Source organism: Oncorhynchus tshawytscha, unplaced genomic scaffold (genome assembly GCF_018296145.1).
Source record: "Oncorhynchus tshawytscha isolate Ot180627B unplaced genomic scaffold, Otsh_v2.0 Un_contig_1390_pilon_pilon, whole genome shotgun sequence".
NCBI lineage: Eukaryota > Metazoa > Chordata > Actinopteri > Salmoniformes > Salmonidae > Oncorhynchus > Oncorhynchus tshawytscha.
In genome coordinates, this window is record NW_024609756.1 from 330,158 (window position 1) to 340,000 (window position 9,843).

General features: G+C 48.7%; 1 protein-coding gene across 1 annotated transcript in view; it reads right to left on the reverse strand.

Moving 5' to 3' along the window:
- The window catches only part of LOC112241537 (WD repeat containing planar cell polarity effector), a gene marked incomplete at its 5' end in the record, with an annotated part of 88,521 nt that overhangs the window by 19,827 nt on the left and 58,851 nt on the right, over positions 1-9,843 (reverse strand). The window contains 1 exon segment of the mRNA XM_042317636.1: positions 5,218-5,332. Coding sequence (XP_042173570.1) covers positions 5,218-5,332 — 115 coding nt within the window.

The window sequence follows — 9,843 nt, forward strand, 5'->3', positions numbered from 1 at the left end:
CTGGAACACTAGGGACTTGGACTGGAACACTAGGGACTTGGAATGGAACACTAGGGACTTGGACTGGAACACTAGGGACTTGGACTGGAACACTAGGGACTTGGACTGGAACACTAGGGACTTGGACTGGAACACTAGAGACTTGGACTGGAACACTAGAGACTTGGACTGGAACACTAGAGACTTGGACTGGAACACTAGAGACTTGGACTGGAACACTAGAGACTTGGACTGGAACACTAGGGACTTGGACTGGAACACTAGAGACTTGGACTGGAACACTAGAGACTTGGACTGGAACACTAGGGACTTGGACTGGAACACTAGGGACTTGGACTGGAACACTAGGGACTTGGACTGGAACACTAGGGACTTGGACTGGAACACTAGAGACTTGGACTGGAACACTAGGGACTTGGACTGGAACACTAGGGACTTGGACTGGAACACTAGGGACTTGGACTGGAACACTAGGGACTTGGACTGGAACACTACTGGAACACTAGACTTGGACTGGAACACTAGGGACTTGGACTGGAACACTAGGGACTTGGACTGGAACACTAGGGACTTGGACTGGAACACTAGGGACTTGGACTGGAACACTAGGGACTTGGACTGGAACACTAGGGACTTGGACTGGAACACTAGGGACTTGGACTGGAACACTAGGGACTTGGACTGGAACACTAGGGACTTGGACTGGAACACTAGGGACTTGGACTGGAACACTAGGGACTTGGACTGGAACACTAGGGACTTGGACTGGAACACTAGGACATGGACTGGAACACTAGGGACTTGGACTGGAACACTAGGGACTTGGACTGGAACACTAGGGACTTGGACTGGAACACTATAGACTTGGACTGGAACACTAGGGACTTGGACTGGAACACTAGAGACTTGGACTGGAACACTAGGGACTTGGACTGGAACACTAAAGACTTGGACTGGAACACTAGGGACTTGGACTGGAACACTAGGGACTTGGTCTGGAACACTAGGGACTTGGACTGGAACACTAGGGACTTGGACTGGAACCCTAGGGACTTGGACTGGAACACTAGGGACTTGGACTGGAACACTAGGGACTTGGACTGGAACACTAGGGACTTGGACTGGAACCCTAGGGACTTGGGACTCTAGGACATGAACTGGAACACTAGGGACTTGGACTGGAACACTAGAGACTCTAGGACATGGACTGGAACCCTAGGGACTTGGGACTCTAGGACATGGACTGGAACACTAGGGACTCTAGGACATGGACTGGAACACTAGGGACTCTAGGACATGGACTGGAACTAGGGAGGGACTAGGGACTTGGGACTCTAGGACATGGACTGGAACACTAGGGACTTGGGGCTCTAGGACATGGACTGGAACACTAGGGACTTGGGACTCTAGGACATGGACTGGAACACTAGGGACTTGGGACTCTAGGACATGGACTGGAACACTAGGGACTTGGGGCTCTAGGACATGGACTGGAACACTAGGGACTTGGGACTCTAGGACATGGACTGGAACACTAGGGACTTGGGACTCTAGGACATGGACTGGAACACTAGAGACTCTAGGACATGCACTAGGAACACTAGAGACTCTAGGACATGGGCTGGAAGACTAGGGACATGGGACTCTAGGACATGGACTGGAACACTAGGGACTTGGGACTCTAGGACTGGAGGTTTAGAGACTTGACTACATCACTGCATATCAATATTTGATGTGTTTCTACGATTGTCATCATGTTTACATTTGTGTGCTCATGAAAGTGTGTGTTTGTGTGTTTATGTAAGTTGGTGTGTGTGTTTATGTACGTTGGTGTGTGTGTTTATGTAAGTTGGTGTATGTGTTTATGTACGTTGGTGTGTGTGTTTATGTAAGTTGGTGTGTGTGTTTATGTAAGTTGGTGTGTGTGTTTATCTGTCCTTGGAAGGTGTAGGCCTGTCTGACAGTGTGAGACGTGTGCGAGCCAGACCAGGGGTATTGTGGTGTGTTGGGGTGTAAAGGAACTAGTTCATTAGAACCAGAGTCTGGTCTGTCTGGACAACGGTTCTGTTCATTGGAACCAGAGTCTGGTCTGTCTGGACACCGGTTCTGTTCAATGAAACCAGAATCTGGTCTGTCTGGACACCAGTTGTGTTCATTAGAACCAGAGTCTGGTCTGTCTGGACACCGGTTCTGTTCAATGAAACCAGAGTCTGGTCTGTCTTCATTGTGTATTAATGACCTGGGCTCCAAGCTCCGTTAACATACAGAAGAGTGTGATCTCCAGGACACACACATTGATCGGACCATTTTGTTTCTTACCTCTGTTAATATGCTCTGTCTGCTTGTGGCTATTTATGTGTGTGATCCACAATAACCCTGACACACACACATCGATCGGGACACTGCTCTGTTAATATGCTCCGTCTGCATGATCTCCAACAACCCTGACACACACATACACACACACACACACACACACACACACACACACACACACACGGGCCCATTGAGGCGGTGGTGCGTTGAAGACAAGCCTGGGTGGAAGGACAGTCTCCCCCAAGAGAAAGAAAGAAAGAGGGAGGAAAGAGTGAGAGGCAGTGGGAGATGGAGAGAGAAAAAGAGAGAGGAGGAGAAAGAGAGGGATCAAGAGAGAAAAAGAGAGAGGAGAGGAGAAAGAGAGGGATGAAGAGAGAGAGACCAACACAATCCCATCTAATTGGCAACATTTGAAACATCAACATCAGTAAAGTGCTTCTCCTTTAATTCATTTCCCTCCTCCTCCATCCTCCTCTCCTCTCCTCTCCTCTCCTCTCCTCTCCTCTCCTCTCCTCTCCTCTCCCTCTCCTCTCCTCTCCTCTCCTCTCCTCTCCTCTCCTCTCCTCTCTTCTCTCCCCTCTCCCTCTCCTCTCTCTCCTCTCCTCTCCCTCTCCCTCTCCTCTCCTCTCCTCTCCTCTCCTCTCCTCTCCTCCATCCCCCTCTCCTCTCCTCCACCCCCTCTCCTGTTCTCCCCCTCTCCTCCCTCCCATTCCCCTCTCCCCTCTCCTCTCCTCTCCTCCATCCCCCTCTCCTCTCCTCCATCCCCCTCTCCTGTTCTCCCTCCCCCCCTCTCCTCTCCTCCATTCTCCTCTCCTCTCCTCTCCTCCGTCTCCTCTCCTCCATCCCCCTCTCCTCTCCTCTCCCCCGTCTCCTCTCCTCCATCCCCCTCTCCACTCCTCTCCTCCCTCCTCCATCTCCTCTCCTCCATCCCCCTCTCCTCTCCTCCCTCCCTCCGTCTCTCTCACTGTCCAAGGGTAGGATGCGCTCCAGGTGAAACAGGGGAATCATCGAGGACATAATTAGAGGGCTTAAGAGGAGGGCGGGAGTGTGTGTGTGTGTACAGAGCACGCATACATTCTCAATCTCACACACACACTAAAACACACAGCCTCAGGTTTTGACCTCCTTGTGTGGAGTTAAATACCTTGATGGCCTCATTTGCTTGTCTATGAGCACAAACAAACACACACACACACACCTTGCGGTGTGTTTTAAGAGGTGGTGAAGGACTGTTGACTTGCTTGCTCATTTGAATGTTTCTTACCGAGCCCTGGGCCCTGGAAACCTCTGTGGTGTGGGTTAACATTTCTCTCCCTGTGTGTGTGTGTGTGTGTGTTTCTGTTTGTGTGTGTGTGTGTGTGTAATCAACAGCCCAGACTGATCCCCTCTGGTATGTGCGGAGTGTGTGTCAAAGGGCAAGGCAGCCTGGAGTTGAGAAAACTGGCCCTTCAACATCTTTCCTCCCCCTCAGGAACCTTCCTCCCCCTCAGGAACCACCAAAGCACACTTTAAACACATAACTCGGTTTAGACCCATAATTATACCAACATTTGATGCAGTTTTCAGCACCAAAACACACCTTAAAACACATTCTGGAGTTTTCAGCACCAAAACACAACTTAAAACACATTCTAGAGTTTTCCAGCACCAAAACACAACTTAAAACACATTCTAGAGTTTTCAGCACCAAAACACACCTTAAAACACATTCTAGAGTTTTCAGCACCAAAACACAACTTAAAACACATTCTGGAGTTTTCAGCACCAAAACACACCTTAAAACACATTCTGGAGTTTTCAGCACCAAAACACAACTTAAAACACATTCTGGAGTTTTCAGCACCAAAACACACCTTAAAACACATTCTAGAGTTTTCAGCACCAAAACACAACTTAAAACACATTCTGGAGTTTTCAGCACCAAAACACAACTTAAAACACATTCTGGAGTTTTCAGCACCAGAAGCACCGGGGAGACTGTAATACAGACTAACACACTTTAAAGTGACATTTCAGCTATTCTTAGAATGATGATGATGATGATGATGATGATGATGTTACATTAACATAATCAGTGATAAAAACAAATAAAATACATGATTAAATTCTTCAGGTTGGACAAATGAATCAACAGTGATTTGGGGTAGTTTTAAGCACCAAACCCCATTTTAAAATGTAAAACATTGTTAAGCCCCTTTTTAACACCAGGGCCAGTGAGCTCAGCTTCAATGTGAGTTGAAATCCCATAGTACAACAGTAAAGGGATGTTTAGGCCACAGAAAAATATATCGTCATTACATACAGATTCCTCATCCGTCATTTACCTACCTGATGTGACCTACAACAGACAGTGTTAGCAACAGTATTCTACTCCATTACATCCGTCATTTACCTACCTGATGTGACCTACAACAGACAGTGTTAGCAACAGTATTATACTCCATTACATCCGTCATTTACCGACGTGAAGTGGTGTCTCCATTATAAAAGACAAGTGGTGTCTCCATTATAAAAGACAAGTGGTGTCTACAGTGGTGTCTACAGTGGTGTCTCCAGTGGTGTCTACAGCGGTGTCTCCATTATAAAAGACAAGTGGTGTCTACAGTGGTGTCTACAGTGGTGTCTACAGTGGTGTCTCCATTATAAAAGACAAGTGGTGTCTACAGTGGTGTCTACAGCGGTGTCTCCATTATAAAAGACAAGTGGTGTCTACAGTGGTGTCTACAGTGGTGTCTCCATTATAAAAGACAAGTGGTGTCTACAGTGGTGTCTACAGTGGTGTCTCCATTATAAAAGACAAGTGGTGTCTACAGTGGTGTCTACAGCGGTGTCTCCATTACATTTGGTTCATTCTCCACTTTTCTTTCATTTATTGGCTCCAGATTTGATACATGTCCTTACCGTGGTTTCCCAACGTGGTCGTTACTCCTTCTTCAGCATGGATGTTATTAGCCTTCCTCCGGGACACTTCTGCCAGAACCACCTCTCCCTTATCACACGCCACATAATGGAGATCCTTTGAAGGTAAACAGGAAATAAAACCACATTTATTTATTTTTTTATCTAAAATGAATCTAGGCTCCAATGACAATGAGAGAGGGAGTGGAGGAGAGAGGGAGGGGAGGAGAGAGGGAGGGGAGGAGAGTGTTTTGAAAAAAAATCATCAGTGAGGAAGAAGGGGAGAAACAGATAAAATGACATGTTTGAAGTTTGACATCAAGAAGAGAGAGAGAGAGAGAGAGAGAGAGAGAGAGAGAGAGAGAGAGAGAGAGAGAGAGAGGAGAGAGAGCGAGAGAGAGAGAGAGAGAGAGAGAGAGAGAGAGCGGTTAGATGAAATTATGAAATATGAAATGCCCCTCTGACGGTTTCAAACTATTGCCCTCGCCGGTTTGGGTTTGAACTCGGGGGAAGGGATGTTATCTCCACGCCCGACGTGTTTTTAGAAGTCGGAGGAGACGCGATGCGACAAGGGAAGGTTCACCTTTCAGAAACTCTAGTATTTCTCTGTTAGGGAGAAAATAAGATCCATCCAAGCTTATTACAGTATCAGAGCAAGACAACATGGAGACTCAGTGTGTGTCCTTTCTGTCAGCCTCATCTCACTAAAGAGGACAATACTGTTAGTAAATACGGTTGGAGGGTCACTCAGTTGAGGCTAAAGTATTTTAAATACAAGGGGCCAGAAAGCTATGGTCCCCTCTACACAGTAAATACAGTTGGAGGGTCACTCAGTTGAGGTTCATAACTCTCCTCTCTACCCCCTCTACCGCTCCGACCCCCTCTCTACCCTCCTTACCCTCTCTAACCTTCCTACCTCTCTCTAACCCTCCTACCCCTCTCTACTCCTCTCTAACCCTCTCTAACCCTCCAACCCCTCTCTAATCCTCCTTACCCCTCTCTAACCCTCCTACCCCTCTCTAACCCTCCTACCCCTCTCTAACCCTCCTTACCCCTCTCTAACCCTCCTTACCCTCTCTAACCCTCCTTACCCCTCTCTAACCCTCCTTACCCCTCTCTAACCCTCCTACCCCTCTCTAACCCTCCTACCCCTCTCTAACCCTCCTACCCCTCTCTAACCCTCCTACCCCTCTCTAACCCTCCTTACCCCTCTCTAACCCTCCTTACCCCTCTCTAACCCTCCCTACCCCTCTCTAATCCTCTCGACCCCCATCTCTAACCCTCTCTAACCCTCCTACTCCTCTCTAACCCTCCAACCCCTCTCTAACCCTCCACCCCCCCTCCCTACCCCTCTCCTCCTACCCCTCTCTAACCCTCCTACCCTTCTCTAACCCTCCTACCCCTCTCTAACCCCCTAACCCTCTCTAACCCTCATTACCCCTCTCTAACCCTCCTTACCCTCTCTAACCCTCTTTACCCCCCTAACCCTCCTACCCCTCTCTACCCCCCTAACCCTCTAACCCTCCTTACCCTCTCTAACCCTCCCTACCCCTCTCTAATCCTCTCGACCCCCATCTCTAACCCTCTCTAACCCTCCTACTCCTCTCTAACCCTCCTACCCCTCTCTAACCCGCCAACCCCTCTCTAACCCTCCAACCCCTCTCTAACCCTCCTTACCCTCTCTAATCCTCTCGACCCATCTCTAACCCTTGTACCCTCCTACCCCTCTCTAACCCTCCTTACCCTCTCTAACCCTCCAACCCCTCTCTAACCCTCCTTACCCCTCTCTAACCCTCCTTACCCTCTCTAACCCTCCTTACCCCTCTCTAACCCTCCAACCCCTCTCTAACCCTCCTACCCCTCTCTAACCCTCCTACCCCTAACCCTCCTACCCTCTCTAACCCTCTCTAACCCTCCTACCCCTCTCTAACCCTCCCCTCTCTAACCCTCCTTACCCCTCTCTAACCCCCTACCCTCTCTAACCCTCTCTAACCCCTCCCTAACCCTCTAACCCTCCAACCCCCTCTAATCCTCCTTACCCCTCTCTAACCCTCCTACCCTCTCTAACCCCCTCCTACCCCTCTCTAACCCTCCACCCCCTCTAATAACCCTCCTTACCCTCTCTAACTCTCCTACCCCTCTCTAACCCACCAACCCCTCTCTAACCCTCCAACCCCTCTCTAACCCTCCTTACCCCTCTAATCCTCTCGACCCATCTCTAACCCTACCCTCCTACCCCTCTCTAACCCTCCTTACCCCTCTAACCCTCCAACCCCTCTCTAACCCCCTTACCCCTCTCTAAACCCTCTCTAACCCTCCTACCCCTATCTAACCCTCCAACCCCTCTCTAACCCTCCAACCCCTCTCTAACCCTCCTACCCCTCTCTAACCCTCCTTACCCCTCTGTAACCCCTCTCTAACCCTCCTTACCCTCTCTAACCCTCCCTACCCCTCTCTAATCCTCTTGACCCCCATCTCTAACCCTCTCTAACCCTCCTACTCCTCTCTAACCCTCCTACCCCCTCTCTAACCCTCCAACCCCTCTCTAACCCTCCAACCCCTCTCTAACCCTCCTTACCCTCTCTAACCCTCTTGACCCATCTCTAACCCCTGGACCCTCCTAACCTCCCCCTCTCTAACCCTCTCTAACCCTTACCCTCTCTAACCCTCCAACCCCTCTCTAAACCCCCCTCCTAACCCTTACCCCTCTCTAACCCTCCTTACCCTCTCTAACCCTCCTTACCCCCTCTCTAACCCTCCTTACCCCTCTCTAACCCTCCAACCCTCTCTAACCCTACCCCTACCCCTACCCTCTAACCCTCCTTACCCCTCTCTAACCCTCCTTACCCTCTCTAACCCTCCTACCCCCTCTCTAACCCTCCTACCCCTCTCTAACCCTCCAACCCTCTCTAACCCTCTAACCCATCTCTAACCCTCTAACCCTCCTCTAACCCCTCTCTAACCCTCCTTACCCTCTCTAACCCCCTCCTCTAACTCTCCTTACCCTCTCTAACCCCCTCCTACCCTCCCCTCTCTAACCCTCCTTACCCTCTCTAACCCTCCTTACCCTCTCTAACCTTCCTACCCCTCTCTAACCTTCCTACCCCTCTCTAACCCTCCTTACCCTCTCTAACATTCCTACCCCTCTCTAACCTTCCTACCCCTCTCTAACCTTCCTACCCCTCTCTAACCCTCCTTACCCCTCTCTAACCTTCCCTCAGGCCTGGTTCAGAGGTGCAGCACCATATTTACTATATTTGACCAAGGCCCTATGGGTCACAAGTAGTGCACTATATACAGTTGAAGTCGGAAGTTTACATACACCTTAGCCAAATACATTTAATCTCAGTTTTTCACAATTGCTGACATTTAATCCTAGTAAAAATTCCCTGTTTTAGGTCAGTTAGGTTCACCACTTTATTTTAAGAATGTAAAATGTCAGAATACAAGTAGAGAGAATGATTTATTTCTGCTTCCTTTCATCACAGTCCCAGTGGGTCAGACATTTACATACACACTCAATTAGTATTTGGTAGCATTGCCTTTAAATTGTTTAACTTGGGTCAAACGTTTCGGGTAGCCTTCCACAAGCTTCCCACAATAAGTTGGGTGAATTTTGGCCCATTCCTCCTGACAGAGCTGGTGTAACTGAGTCAGGTTTGTAGGCCTCCTTGCTCACACACGCTTTTTCAGTTCTGCCCACAAATGTTCTATAGGATTGAGGTCAAGGCTTTGTGATGGCCACTCCAATAGCTTGACTTTGTTGTCCTTAAGCCATTTTGCCACAACTTTGGAAGTATGCTTGGGGTCATTGTCCATTTGGAAGACCCATTTGCAACCAAGCTTTAACTTCCTGACTGATGTCGTGAGATGTTGCTTCAATATATCCACATAATTATCTATCCTCATGATGCCATTTATTTTGTGAAGTGCACCGGTCCCTCCTGCAGCAAAGCACCCCCACAACATGATGCTGCCACCCCGTGCTTCACGGTTGGGATGGTGTTCTTTGGCTTGCAAGCATCCCCCTTTTTCCTCCAAACATAACGATGGTCATTATGGACAAACAGTTCTATTTTTGTTTCATCAGACCAGAGGACATTTCTCCAAAAAGTACAATCTTTGTCCCCATGTGCAGTTGCAAACCGTAGTCTGTCTTTTTAATGGCGGTTTTGGAGTAGTGGCTTCTTCCTTGCTGAGCGGCCTTTCAGGTTATGTCGATATAGGACTCGTTTTACTGTGGATATTGTTACTTTTGTACCGGTTTCCTCCAGCATCTTCACAAGGTCCTTTGCTGTTGTTCTGGGATTGATTTGCACTTTTCGCACCAAAGTACGTTCATCTCTAGGAGACAGAACGTGTCTCCTTCCTGAGCGGTATGACGGCTGCGTGGTCCCATGGTGTTTATACTTGCGTACTATTGTTTGTACAGATGAACGTGGTCCCTTCAGGCATTTGGAAATTGATCCCAAGGATGAACCAGACTTGTGGAGGTCTACAATTTCTTTTCTGCGGTCTTGGCTGAGTTCTTTTGATTTTCCCATGATGTCAAGCAAAGAGGCACTTAGTTTGAAGGTAGGCCTTGAAATACATCCACAGGCACACCTCCAATTGACTCAAATGATGTCA